The 14,973-nt window shown below is 40.8% G+C and overlaps 1 protein-coding gene across 4 annotated transcripts in view; it reads right to left on the minus strand.

Moving 5' to 3' along the window:
- bsnb (bassoon (presynaptic cytomatrix protein) b) overlaps nucleotides 1–12,069 on the minus strand; it is an 81,296-nt gene extending 69,227 nt beyond the window's left edge. For all 4 annotated transcript variants that reach the window (XM_014412941.3, XM_023154970.3, XM_012918512.3 and 1 more), the window contains exons 1-2: nucleotides 11,752–12,069; nucleotides 2,498–2,888 (exon numbers count right to left, since the gene is read on the minus strand). In XM_014412941.3, the coding sequence (XP_014268427.2) occupies nucleotides 2,498–2,888; nucleotides 11,752–11,930 (570 nt within the window). In that variant the 5' untranslated portion in view covers nucleotides 11,931–12,069. The remainder of the gene's footprint in view (nucleotides 1–2,497; nucleotides 2,889–11,751) is intronic.
- Between the last annotated feature and the right edge of the window lie 2,904 nt (nucleotides 12,070–14,973).

The raw sequence follows: 14,973 nt of genomic DNA on the forward strand, positions 1-14,973 counted from the left end.
AAGGCTGTTTTAGATATGCTGTAGTGAGGCTGAAGCCAAATCCATCCTAAGTAGGTTAAGGGGGTAAATCTTCAGGTCTCCAGAGGCTGGACATTTTCCCTCCCTGTTTCTCTCTCTCTCTGTCAGGATCTGACAAGCACACCAAGCCTGAGCTGAAAAGCACCCACCTCCGCTGTTCTCTTTACTGCCATGCTCTCCTTCACTCCCTGCCATGAGCTACTCTTTACTGTCTGTTTCCACTTTGGTCCATGCTTTTTTATTTCTCATCTTTCCATTTCCCACTGCTTTCTTCTTCCAACGTTTGCAGTCTCCTCTCTTATGCACCCGATGCATACATGTCATCAAGCTTACACACACCCATTGGGCAGTACATTTACATGCACGCATTTATCGTTCAAAAAACCTAAACATTATATTCTGCATCCTAATATTTACTCAGCCTACGGTCGCTCTGATAGCCTGTAGGCCAGCGTAACTGACATTGCTTCTTGGCTTCAATTTGCAACATGACTCAGTGAAGTTGATTTGAAACTTTGTGACAGATGACACAGCCACACTTGACTCACAGTTACAGTGAAGCATGGCCTAATTCAAATTAGGCAAGTGATTTATTTTCAGATGAAGGCAATAGGCTTTCTTAGCTACCTGTTAACAGCGATGAGTGTTTAGACGCATATGAATGATTGCGAATGATGGGGTAATGTGTTGTGCTCCTTTTTTGGGATGATATAAGAATCTGTTCAGATTTTTCAGAAGAGGCTCTGGGCATGATTAGGATGTGCTTGTCAGAAAGGATGGATGTATAATATACAGGCACAATATACTTCACATAAGTGTTATGTAAAGATAGATTAGCTGAATAAACAACAGAGTTTGCTCTAGAGGTAAGAGCCTCTGATTTATTATGGCTAGTAGGGGGTGAGTAATATATTACTATGCACCTTGGAAAAGTGCATGCAACCAGGTCTTTGCAGATGAAAGATTATAAGCCAACCAAACTATTAAATACTCCACCTATCAAGAGAAATCATGGCTGGAGCAGAAGTTCACAGCTCTCAAACAACATGCATCTAATTCACATCTTGACTCCCATTCATTTGGTGCAATTCAACCCATGAGTCAGTCAGAGCCAACTTGATAACAATTGTCATCAACAGCATTACTCATAAATGTCAATGAGAAATAACATTCAAAAGACAAATTAAACCAAATTGTAGCACCTGAATCACCCACTTCAAAAAAAAATGCATACACCACTATGACGTTACAAAGGGTGTAGAGGAAAAGACTGGCAGTGCAGCAGCCAGAGACCATGGCGACAGCTGGTGAAATAGCTGTTGGAAAGTGAGCAGGTACTGAGTTCAATTACTGATAACCCGTAGGAGCAAAGGACACCAATGACTGACCTCCACTACAGCAACAAGTGAGTCAGTTTGTACACTCACCAGCCACTTTGTTAGGTACACCTGTTCATCATAAAGAGTCAATCACATGGCAGCAACCAATCATGTTTAGGCATGTAGTCAAGACGACCTGCTGAAGTTGAAACTGTTGTTGTCTGATGGATGGGCTGGTCTGGTATGTGAGTGTTTTGGAAACTGGTGATCTCCTGTCAAACAACCATCTCTAGGGTTTACAGAAAATGGTCCAAAAAAGCAAAGGTGGCTGGTTGATGCCATAGGTCAGAGGAGGATGGAAGGAAGGAAACACTAATTCAAACAACAACTCATTACAACCAAGTGCAGTAGATCATCTCTGAACCCACAACATGTTGAACCTTGAACACTTCATGCCACAAAGCTCAACTCATCTCAAACTGCTTTCATGAATATGAAAATGATTTCACTGTACTCAAATCTGCAGCACCTGTGTGATGCTATCATGTGGAACAAAATCTCTGAGGGATGTTTCCATCATCTTGTTGAATCTATGCTATAAAGTGTTAAGACAGGCCTGAAGGCAAAAGAGGATCCAACGTGGTACTAGCAAGGTGTACCTCCTAACGTCCCAGGTAAGTTTATACTGACAGGACTTTAGACGTGCAGTACACATATTTGACTGATGATGAAAATAATACAATCATGTGACAACAAACAAAACCTGATGGTGTTTAGACTTGGTCCTATTTTAAAGCAGATCAAAATTACAAGGAAAATCTTGTGCTCAGTTTGTCAACATTAGAGAGTAACCCTCTTCCTTTTATTCTCTTTAGCTCTGAGGCAGTCTGCAATGCTGTATGCCTGAATTCATTCCAAATATGTTTGTGCAGTCGATTACACGGTTGCATTTTTTAACCTTTTTAGCAGTATTTGAGATGTTTTTGTTTCCGTGCGAATGCACCATGGCAGATGCTCACTACGTTTGTAACTCCCTCACTGACAGTAACCGGGAATCAGATGAATTCACCTTTACTATGTGGCACTGGTCTGCTGTAGTGAAAGATAAAAGAGAACAATCCTTGAAAATAAAAACATCTTGGTGAAGCAGATCCACCTACCTCTGTTAGGTCAGGGTTTGGGTTGAAGCCACACTGGTTGCACACCATGGAGCGGCACTGCGTGCAGGTGTTGATGTTCGGCTTGTCATCCCCAGTGCCCATCAAGTCGGTGGTTTTGCAGACGGGGCACAGTTTGCTGCTGGGCATGGGTGCTATTTGAGGCACAGAGTAAGGGGAGGTGGGGACACTGCCTCGGTCTGGGGACGCAGAAGGGGACCTCCCAGTTCTGCTACTACCGACGTCCACCTGCAGACTCTTCCTGGCCACATGGCCCTGGCCTTGCTCTCCATGAGGCGCAGCATGCTGTGGGGTGTCATGGGAAGCCAACCTGTCACCTGTCCCATGACCGATCTGGCCGCCTGCTTTAGGTCCTGAGTCTGATGGAGGTGGCCTGACAGAGAGGTAAAGAGAACACAAAACAAGGTGTACATTAGATCTGTGTCCTAAGCTAGGAGTATAACCAGTTTAACAAAGAGACTATTGTTTACTGAGAGCCAACTGAGCATGGAAATATTTCTATTCGTCTAGGGATAGGAAAGGCTTTAGCTCTGAAAAAACTCAAGAAGCTTCTCAGCTATTCTCTCAATTACCCTTTGCAAGGTCAAGACTGAGTTTTACACACTTTATGTACATTTTACACTTTTAAAGTCATACGTTTTAAAAATCCTTTTCAGGTTCGCTTGCTGGAAATGGCTTTATGATCACTATATCAGACTGCACTGAAGCACACATATCCACTGTGTCTGTGACAAATAAAGTCTTTGAGTCCAGTTAACACGCTTATTCTTATAAGCACACATTTGCAAACACCCAGTCCATGCTATTTTTTACTCATGAATGCAAGGCCATCTACTGCATAAACGAGAACACCGAAATAAAAACTCATTACACTCTCTGCTGGAAGTAACTACACGGGGTTACGAGCTTTTTGGTTTTTTTCTTTTGTTAACATGCAGAAACTTTAAGAAAATAACCACAGCAGCCTTTTGGAGTGATTGAAAGTACTGAAAGAAGAATAGTGAACATCATTAAGAGAAACGTGGTGTTTCCGGGTTTAGACTTAGGAAAACAAAGGAACCTAACTTTGTTTTTCTGACCTTTTCTTTTATAATAAATTAGTATATATTTTAAATGCATTGCATTTGACTTTTTCTTAAGTGGGCTTTTATAGCTGTAACAGCTACTGAATATAAATAAGCAGCAGTGCTTCTTCATAAAGGATGCATTTTGGAGTCCTTCAGCTCTGAGATGCATTAGGCGCACATATCATTAAAAGATTGTATTGTGGTTCATGATGTGATAGCAGACCACTCAAAACAGAGGCCAGGAGTAAATCAAATGCTGCCTATTTTATAGTGCCTCTTTCTGTAAAGTGCTTGTCTTTAAAGCTGGTCTGTTCTCGCCTCAGCATTCTGTTTGGGGTGGCACAAAGGTGGCGTATCAGGACTGTAAACTTTGGGTTTTCTTGCACACCCTGGCCTTCAAGCACTGGTGCCAACAGTTAAATAGGAACGGAGGATTTCCACTGTCATAACAACTTAGACCTTGTTTAGTCATGGCCGTCATCTTCAAAGACAGTCGAAGCAGCAGCCCTGGATCCACAGTGAGGGAAGTGTGGCGATAATGGGGAGAATAAAGGAATTAAAATAGAGCATGTTAGCAATTGTGACTCATTGGCAAACACTTGAGTTGCCACAAAACTCTAACCTTGTTCAACTCTCTACAGGAGCTCTGTGTTTACTGCAGTGAGCCCATCGGGAAAATCTTTACTTTTCATCTATCGACTGTGAACTTGAAATTCACACAGTTGCTGACAGTCTATGGCGGACCATCACTTTCAGTCCTTCTGAGGCTACACTCATTCCTTCTCAGACATGGGATATGTAACATTGCTGGCTTCATGAATATTTAAAATGTAGGCATTCGGTGATTCATATGGGTCAGTTTTATGTTAATAATCCTCAGGGAACATTGACAGAGCAGTTACCAGTTTCACACAATATTATGTAGTATGAGCAAGATCTGACACTAAGTAACATATAATGAATTATTTTAACTTTTCTTTGATTAGCAGCTGTAATGCGATAGTTGTTTTGATCATTGTGTATGTGGTTATGGGAATAGATCCATACAAACTTGTACATATACAAATGTAGCTTATAAACTACAGTTCACCTGCCTGAAGTGAAGTACATAATGTAATTTGCAGTGAGATCCTGATCAATCCTGTCTCAATGTCAGGGATAATCTCACATAACTAATTAATGAAGTACTGCTGTTGTGCTGTGTGCACAAATGCATGAAACTCTCTCACTCTGAATAAACACAGTACAGTGTTGTGTGCGCCAATCCAATAATGGATTTGACTCCATGCATTCAGACGCGCTATGTTGAAAAGGATACTTAATGTTATCAGGTGTGACTCGGCGTGATTGCCGCCACTGCTGCTGATTTTACGAAGGTAAGCATTCAGACATGAAACCCTCAGATAAATGAACATTTTTTAGTAGCTGATGCGTCTTACCGTTGATCCACTGTGCAGTCTACATTTAAGTCTATGTCAAGGTGTTTTCAGAAAATAATTGCAATTTAAAACACCGAGGCACTAAGTGGAGTCTCTTGTGGTTTATGTAAAGCCTCAGGCACCATGGCTTAATGAGAGTCAAAAGCATAGTTTAAACTTGAGGACACTTTTTCAAAAGATTTCTTCAAATGTTCTCATCCATCAGTAAGTGGTAATCCACTGAGAACAACTTGTGGCTTTGTGGCGAAAGCACTAGAGACTGCTTCACAAAGTGGATAGTAAGGCATTTGTGTGTTGCCAGTCTTTCGTGCTGGGGAGCCCCATGTGAAACTTTAGATCGCGAATAAGCAGAAAGATGATTAGATTGTCTACTCAGCCTTAATCATCCATGTGACAATATCCCAATGTCACATTAATTAAAAATTGAAATGCAAGACAATGAAAATCTCAGAGGAATTTTTTAGTATTACAGGAAACACTATTCCCTGAATTGCCAAGAATTCGATGGGAAAATTTTTACCACTTTCATATGAGAAGAGTAATATAAGTTAACTGCAGAGAGAAACATTTAGCATACCTCTGTTTTACTGTGAAAAATCTTATCCCTGTCTAATGTAGCTGAAGGTTTCCCAGCAACGGACAACAGCAAAAAACATGTAGGTGCTGACAACTTTTGGACACGTGACAATCACGCTGACTATGTAGAATAAAGCGAATAAGCCCCTGGTTACACAGGCCATCTGTCCAACACAGGTCATGAGGCAAACATTAGATTTTAGGTTTTTTGCTGGAGGTTGACTGCAATCACTGTGAAAGTGATTGATAAAGCTCCAGTCACACGAGTCTACAGTCCACCCCGTAGCAAACGCCTGTTTCTAGGGGCAAATGTTTGTTCCCCAACTAGTTCCTGAAAACCTCCTTCTGATTGTCATAGGAGTGATGCACTCATCTGCAAATGCTGGTAAGCTCTTCAAGTTGTAGTAAAACTTTAAAAAGTACAACACAAACCAGAAATGGAGAAGCTTTGCCTTCAAAGTAAAAGTTGCGCCTTCTGAAACATTTTGTCTGCAGCACTGAGACACAATTTTTGCTTTGAAGGTGACCCTTCTCCATCTCAGGTTTGCCTCTCACTTTTTGAAGTTATAACACCCTTGGGCTAGTAGTTAGTGAGTATTTTTTAGACAAACATGAAAAACTACACGCAACTGTGACAGTCTGCTAGCATCCATGCATCCATCCTCTTTTGTTTATCCAATTCAGGGTCGTGGGAGGGCTGGAGCCTATCCTAGCTGCCATAGGGTAAGAGGCGGGGTACACCACCACGCCAGTCTGTTGCAGTGCTAGCACCCAAAGCAAACGATTTCATCCAGCAACAGCCAGAAACCTCCAGGAAACACCTGCCAACCAGTTGGGGTGCACACATTTAGCCCTAGCAACCGGTGGTTGTATCACATCCAATATGTCTGACAAATTAAGCAATGTGTGCATGATGTCACATGAGAAATTTGTACTGAAAAAATGCTCATGTTTTTATCATTACCCTCAGACAGAGCTGTTTTTGATATTTTCCCAAGCTTCAGGCTAAGCTAATCTAGCTAGTTACTTTGAGGTCCCTAATACTGACTAAACAGATATGAGTGTGATTTCTTATCTGTAGTACATCCTTTAGGTGCTTGCTAAAACACATGCAGTGGGCATTGACAGACTGGCGATGTAATGCGAGACAGGTGAGACAAAACTAGTCATGCTAATCCTGTCAATACTTTAGCACAGGAGGGTATCCACAAAGACTGAAAGTGCTGTTTGCACAGTGATGGCCATAGACATAGTAATTCAACTTAATCCACTATTAAATATCCAGCATAAGAGTCATGGCTGAGAGCCTTTTTGATCAGCATCTAATGTTCAAGTCGGTTTTCAGTTTAAATACAGAATAACATCAGCTCCCTTTAACATCAAATCAAAGCTTTTTTTTCCAAAATGTAGTAGTCTTGCTGTTTTTGTGCATTTCCATCTTTCCTCCCAGCAAAGTTTCATATAGTCCATGTTTTAACTAACAGTACTCATTGTCCTAATAAAAATCTAATTACTGGCCTATACAATATACCAACCCATTACATTGCTTTGAAAGGGTTTACTGAACAATAAAAACCACTGCAGCTATACAATAAACAGCAGGCATTCATTTATATTTACTTTTATCATTTGGATTAAAAATTGTCTTCGCACTGACATCTGGTGTGCCAATTAGGTCCGTTGGTAGAGGGGTAGTCATCAGACTGATGTGTGCTTAATTTTAGCTGGATAAAGTTTCAGAGTCTATACAGTGGAGATGCTACAGACACAACATTAAAACCACTCAAAGACAAATACTGACCATCTAGTCACACTACACTGCTCTCATAACTCCCAGGTCCCAAGTGTGAACAGTCTGATCCACAGAGACCTCAACTGGCAACTAAGTGCACCCAACAAGATTCCCCAGAGAGCCCATGTCCACGGCAAATCAGGGCTATTTTTACAGGATGATAGTTTAAATACTTGTGATGTAGTGTATGTTTGTATCTGGTTTAGGCTTTCTCTCTGTTGGAAATGAACCTGTAGCTGAGGCTTCTGAATGAATGTGCCTCCCATTTAGCAGTATTTAAAGGTCAGAGTAGAAAGGGTTAGGGTGATGAATGAGATGTGCACATGATTAATGGCATTATTTGATGCGAATGTCCAATTGCATGTTCAGTGTATCAGTAAAATGTAAATCCACCATTAAGTATCTGTTTGTCGAAAAGCATCAACAACTATCGCACTTGTTTTTCAATCAGCGCTGGGTACGTCACATCAAAAAGAAAAAGGAAAGAAAGAAAATGTAACAAGGTTATGTTTATTTCCCAGAAGGAAACACTTACAGCTTCATAATTATCCAGCAGGGCAGATTTAATTCTGTCATTCAATGGCTGCTGGACATTAGACAAGAGTGTTTCTGCGTGTAAGTGAATCATCGGGGTTAAAGAGGAACAAAGCAGGGGTTGGCACACATTTAAGCAATTTCTGCAAAAAAATATATAAAAATAAGAAAAAGTGATTATTAGTTGTTGCCACTAACAACCAGAAAAGATGTCAGACACAGAATGAATGATTTTCAATTAGTTTTTTCAATTGGTCAAACCTGCCAAAAAAGCTGTGACAACAAGATCCAAATCAATGTTATAAAGCGTGTATTACAGCATCTCTGACAACGTTACGTAGCTTTGTTAGAGGGCACAGCACTTCTTGATTTCATTATTTACACCACTTTTCATACTTTAACATCAGACAAGCTTGGCTGCCCCTAAAAAATGATGAGCAGCCAAGTCATAGATGAGGGGAAAGCTTACTCTAGAGCCAACATATTCCCAATCTTGCTGGACAAATGTAAAAGTAGTAGTTGCAGTGATGAAACTTTTAAGTTTATCCTGCAATGCCTCACATCATAAATGTGAAACATGGTTCAGTACATCAAATGGTCTTTCCCAAAAAATCACGCAGAGGTTCCTTCAAAAAGCAACCTCAAAGACAGCACGCAAGCTGTGAGCTACAGCTGTATTGTGTTTTGTGGCGATTGTTACTCTGATGGCAAAACGCATCCAGTGTGTAGTTGTGACTAGACTGGACACAGTGTCTGCGCTGCCAAAATATTCAACGTGGCATCCAAGTTCAGTTTCATCCGCAGAACAGCCTGGAAACACAAAGAAGATGGTACTTGACTTGGATATGTGGTTTTAGCCAGCTTCACGAGTAAAACGTATTTTTAAAAAATCAGTTTAATTGATAAAATAAGTTTCTTCTTTTTTGAAAGTTTGATAATGCCGCTATTCTTTTCCATCTGTGAGTAATTGTGTTAAATAATCGCGATCTCATTATAGACAAAAATAACTGATTGTGATTTTTTGCCATAAAGTAGCAGCGCTGGTAGACATCCATTTTCTGTTTATAACAGTGTCGTTAGTAAGGGTGCCAATGAAGAACTGGTTCCAAATAATTAAATCTTTTGCCTCCCAGCTTATCAATTCGTTTAACAATGCTGGCTTGTTTTTCTGACAGCTATGCATTGACTAACAATGATGTCAAACTCATACTGAGTCTTTTTTTTTTTACTCGGTTACTATAATGTGTTCAGCCACAGAGATAATGTAACAATTGTGCTGATGCTGAAAAACTGTGTAGGACTTCTTATTTCCACAAAGAAACAAATCAGGAATCAATAAGAGAAAAGGTGAAGGCGCTAACCTATAATCAGAATCAAAAACAGTATTGGTAGCAATGATATTCTATAAATGCCCCTCCCTGGTGATAAACAATATGAACTGCTTTGCATTTGGAGTGTGCTCAAAGTCTTTGAATTTGAGTGTATCCATTACTTGTGATTGGTTTCATGCACTCTGCTTGTGTCTGGGTTCGTAAAGTACCAGTATCAATACTCAAACCCGCATTTAATATCAATATCAGTTCTCCACCAGTTGAGTTTTTAGACTGATAATAAGGAGATGCCAAAGCAGCAGGACACTGAGCTCATCGCTGTAAACAGGAACTATTTGGAGCTTGTGTCAGACTGCCTTTCAGTTGTGGTCAATAAGTCAGGATGACTATGCACTTAGTCAAAGCTGTTATGATAAGAGAAGAAGCAGAAGAGTGGCTCCCCTAGCTTCACAGACTCATACAGGGGCTCAGATAGAGTTCTCTAACTGCAGTAAATAAAGTGTAAAACTGTCAGAATTGGTCCCAAAAACCTCCTACGTGGAACTTGCTTTTGAATAAAGCTATATAAAGCATATTATACCCTTACTGATATTAATAGGCAAACCCATAAAATGGTGCACCTCATTTTCATTCAGATGAAAGTCTCCTATCTACAGTCTCAACCCAGGCGTTGTCTCATTATTTCTTAAACACTCACAAGGTCTTTGTAAAGGAATATGTTAAGGCAAGATTCAGACTGAATGTGCAGCCACAATCTTAAAAAGACTGTTTAAATTAGTCATATGATATACTCTCTGTCTCTCTCCCAGCCGATTTCTTATAATGCCTCCCTCGGTCTTTTAGTACACTCAGTCTCTCAGCAGTAGACATCACTTTATGAGATACCTTAGGGTGGATACCAGAGAGAAATCAAGATATAAAAGAATCATGAGGTTACAAGGGAGCTATGAGGATTTAAACCTGTTCCAAAGTGAATAGATGGGATGAACGGTAAATGCTTGGACGAACAGAAACACGAAGAAGACTGGACATTATTAAAAGCGTACGGTGTCCTTTTGCAGACCACACATAAAAAGCCCACTAAAACTCACTGTGGAATAAAAAGAAGTTAAGCAGCAGCGCAATGCAAAAAAAAAAAAGGCATCAAAAACCAGACGTCTGTTGCACTAAGAAATCAGCACATAGCTTTGAATATCAGGCTAAAATCTATGGAAAGAGACTGTAAGCAGGTGTGGCGAATGTAAGACGCAGCTGTGACTGTGACTGTGCATGTGCATATTCAGGTCTACAACTGCTGAACTGTATAATTAAGGCAACATCAGATCTTGTTGGAAGGGCAATCCCTCCCACACACCCACACAGAAAACACAGACCTGCAGGCTGCTACATGTGATCACACTAATGATTTGTGCTGGCTTTTGGGAAAGGCTAATATTTTATTAGCCGACATTGCTGTCAGTATAAGCCAGCAAGGGGTGGTGGGAGGGTGTTAGGGGGAGTAGGGGTTCATGTAGTGTATGTTCCTGTTAATCTGAAGGTGATGCTGTCACATGAGAAGCTGCCACAACGCCATAACGCGTCTGAACTGAGTGTCTGGGTTTCTTGTGGTGAGATGCGAGCACCACTCTTGAGGAGAGGAAATCACGCTCTTTTTTTTCTCTTCTGTGCAGTACACAGAAAAGTGGAAAAAACAATTTTCACCGGATGCATATTGATTTGAGACTGAGACTGAGATCTGTTAACTGGGACAGCTGTGGGTTATGCTCTCTGGCACTGCTCTTCCACTGACGCTGGCGATATCTAAGGGTAGCTTTGTCATCCTACAGACGTCTCCTTGCAAGGTGGAGGGTGATTTGTCATGACTCTCTATTTACTAGCACTGATGTCGAGGCATGCTCGGTGGAAATCATCATGTAATGGAAGCGATCGAGCCCTTCAACGTGAGATCTAGTGCACTTTGAATCATTTACAATTATTATATATATATATATATATATATATATATATATATATATATATATATATATATATATATAGATAGATAGATATAGATATATATAGATATATATATATACTTAACACTGCCTCACTACGTCGCTCTTTCATTCATGATACTTGCTGGTGCCTCGGGACAGACACCGTGAAAACGGGCGTAAATTCCTACTTCAGACGTCTGAGAGCATATTTACGTTTTATTGATTGCACATCGAGACCGTTGCATATTAATTTTCTTATTAACAGGGCGGTGCTGCCAAAAAAATTACAAATAAAAAGCATAAATTGGTCTGAAAGGGGGGTGGTGGTAAATTGTGTTGACAGTGATATTGAAATAAATAATTTAGCACCCATTCAAGTCTATCTACACGCAGTCGGTTGATCCTATATCTACGCTGCACATCGTTAGGCTACTAATGTACGCTACACACCACGTTGCCGTGTAGCCTCCCTGATTCCTCTCCACACTTTGGCGGAGAAGCGTCCTAGCTATTGCTGCTACCTGTTAATCCCCGGCCCGGGTCCAGCCCCACTTCCTCCGGCTGGCGCTCCATTGCTGGGCTTGATGAGCTGTCCAGAGTCCGGTGGTGCTGAAATGGAAGCCGGAGCCCCTGCTGCAGGGACGGCGGGGCCGGGCTGTCCCGCCTGTCCCTCCCCTTCCATGCTGGCCTCGTTCCCCATCGCCTCGGGATAGGTCTCGATGGACAGAAACGATGTTGTAGATGGTTCTACAGCTGTGGTGAAAACTCAGATGAAACTCAGCGGTGCTCCCCTTCCGCCATCATCACCTACAATTCAGCATCCCGCACGGAGCACGCGCGCTGACGGAGAGGGTGAGGGAGCGCGCTGACGCAATGGGTGGTGACTTGTGTGGCTCGTACGTGCGCGTGCACGGTGGTCACTTATCTCAAGCGAGCCTCGAGACACCACGGCGCAAATTCCCCTGGCCCGAGACCTCCAGGGCGCATGACTGGAGAGCAGTGAGGCATCCCTGATTCAGAGCACGTCGTTTCCTTTATGGACCGTTTGTTTAGTAACCTAAATGATGGAGACACCAAACAAAGCGAAGTGTGTGTTTGAGATGCCTGACTACTTTTTGAAGTTTCGCTTTTGTGAGCCTGCTGAAAGTCAGAGAAAATAAAATAATACTGAAAGACTTCAAAACATTGTGTCAAAGCAGTTTCCAGCCAATGGTGTGGCTAGAAATAATCCAATAATATTATATTTGCAATCTTAACAGGAGATTTGTAAGACAGACACCCTCTCTTTTAATATTAGCTTTAAAACTTTCAGTACTACCTTAATTATGCTGCAATAGGGCTAGACTACTGGGGGCTTCCCATGATGCACTGAGCGTTTCTTCTTCACTTATCTTTTTTTACTCACTGTGTGTTTATAGACCACTCTACATTTAATCATTATTAATCTATGTCTTCCACAGCCTGTCTTTTGTCCTGTCTTCCTCTCCTCACCCCCAGCCCATCATGGTAGTGGGCTGCCCCTCTCTGAGCCTGGTTCTGTCAGAGGTTTCTTCCGGTTAAAAGTTAGTTTTTCTTTCACACTATTGACATGGCGCTTGCTATTAGTTAGGTCTGATAGTTGGGGTTTCTCTGCATTACTGTCTTTACTTTACAAAATTAAGCACTTTGAGGCAACTGTTGTTGCGATTTGGCACTATATAAATAAAGTACAATCGAATTAGCTTTCCTGCAAGACATAAAGTAAAAAAAATCCTGTTAACGTAATCCATCTTTTTTATTCAGCAAAAAGAATAAAATGATATGGAATCAAGCACTTGTACCTGAAATCAAATGAAACACAGTTAAACCTCTAAAAATAGTTGCACAGATCTTCAGGAAGTCCATAGTCGGCCACAAGTGATTTGGTTATACTTGCAATTTAATTACATTTCTCTAGAGCTAAAGCAATTATTGTCATCCAGCAGACAATTAATCACCAAGCATTTCGGGCTAATGTTTCAAGTCATTTAAGCAAAAAGGCCAACTGTTCCCTGGAGCTTATAACATGTGAACTTGTTTGTTATCTTGGTCTTTTGTGATGTTTGGGATTGTGGTTTGTTGGACACAAAAAGGAAAATGAAAAGATCATTAAAATAATTCATTGTTGCACCTAAAGGAGTAAAAACCAGGGCCAGAGTGCACCTCCATCTCTGTGTTAAGAGATAATAGGGTAATAGCACCATCAGCAAAGAATGATGTCACACAGTGTACTGCAATCATAGCTTTCCTGTTCTGCACTATGGTAGTGCTGCAGTCACTCCTGCATGTTAGTGCATCTCCATCCACTGGCCCTCCTTGCATTTAAAAAGAGACAAGAGGGAGCATAGAAGGAAGAGGCAGATTAGAGAATGTAGCCCAGTCAAACAACTCTTATGTATTTATAAGCTCTTCTGCTGTCTTGCTGCTTTCTGTTTGTTGTCACTGAGGACTTTTTGGAGTCCCCAGTGACATGAATAAATATGAAAAGTCCTACATTTATTTTAGTAAATGTAAAACTGTGCTTCATCTAAGATATAAAAATGCATGAATAACACTTAAAAAATGAGAGTTTTACTACAGATCCAGTAGAGGTGAGTGTAATTTTATAAAAACCAACCCCCAAAAAGCATACTTCCATACGAATCGTCTGTTATTTATAATTTTCTGTTAACGGTAAACATGACTATGACAACAGAAGGACATCTATTCATATAATGTCTATCATGTTTTGTGTTTACTGTGAAGAAGCTGGTTGCAGTTCTAAGTCTATGTCTCTGTAGCAAATCATCAGTGACATAACACACCGCAGCATGGATTTACTTAACTCAAACATCTGCTGCACTCAAAATGTGTGGCCGAGGGGTGTTTTTTTTTTCTTTAAAACCCACTCCCACATAGGTTACTGTGTGCTTGCTTCTCTGCTCTGCCATGAAGCCAGTGTTTATCACAAAGAGGCTCAAACATGTCCTAAGGTAAAGCCAGACAGCAGCTGAAAAACAAAATGAAACACAAACTAACATAAAATACCTGTCATGTTAAGACTGACAGTTTTACTTATGGGTGTAGCTCATGTTTTATAGCTCAAAGACTGCTCACTGACTGCGATCATGAAAAACGAATGTATTTCATTTCATATGGGGTAAAATAGAAAATGTAGCTTTGAAGTGCAACAAAAAACTGTGGAAGAACACTGAGCTTGTTTGAGCAAAGACAAAATACTGATGCAACAAGGCTGACATTAAATATTTATATGAATAGAAATTTACATCTCAGACACTGTGCCACAACATAGTCTGACTGCAGTAAATCAAAAGTTCTATTCTGAATAGCTGTATTTAAAGCACAGTGTAGAATAATGGTGGGGATATAGCTACTGCAGGTGGGGTGTGGGTGACCACATGAAAAATGATGCCATTGTGCTGACCTTTATTTCACTGTAATTCAACCTGGATTATTTTCATTCATTTTTTTATGTTTGAAAAAAAAAATGTGTGGGACCTGAGCCATTTGTCAGATTTTGAAGTGGGTCACACCACAAAAGGTTTGAGAACCACTGGTCCAAAGACAGATCTGCAAGGTCCCGCTCATCCCTGAATGATTGCTCTCCCTAGTGTGCATCGGCTGCCACTACAGTGCATTTACCTTTGTCTGATAATTACTACCACTTTAACACCTTTCTTTATTGTAGTATGAATTGGTGAGCACAAAGAACTCACCTCAGTATA

Source organism: Maylandia zebra, linkage group LG5, assembly GCF_041146795.1.
Source record: "Maylandia zebra isolate NMK-2024a linkage group LG5, Mzebra_GT3a, whole genome shotgun sequence".
In the NCBI taxonomy this organism is placed as follows: Eukaryota; Metazoa; Chordata; class Actinopteri; order Cichliformes; family Cichlidae; genus Maylandia; species Maylandia zebra.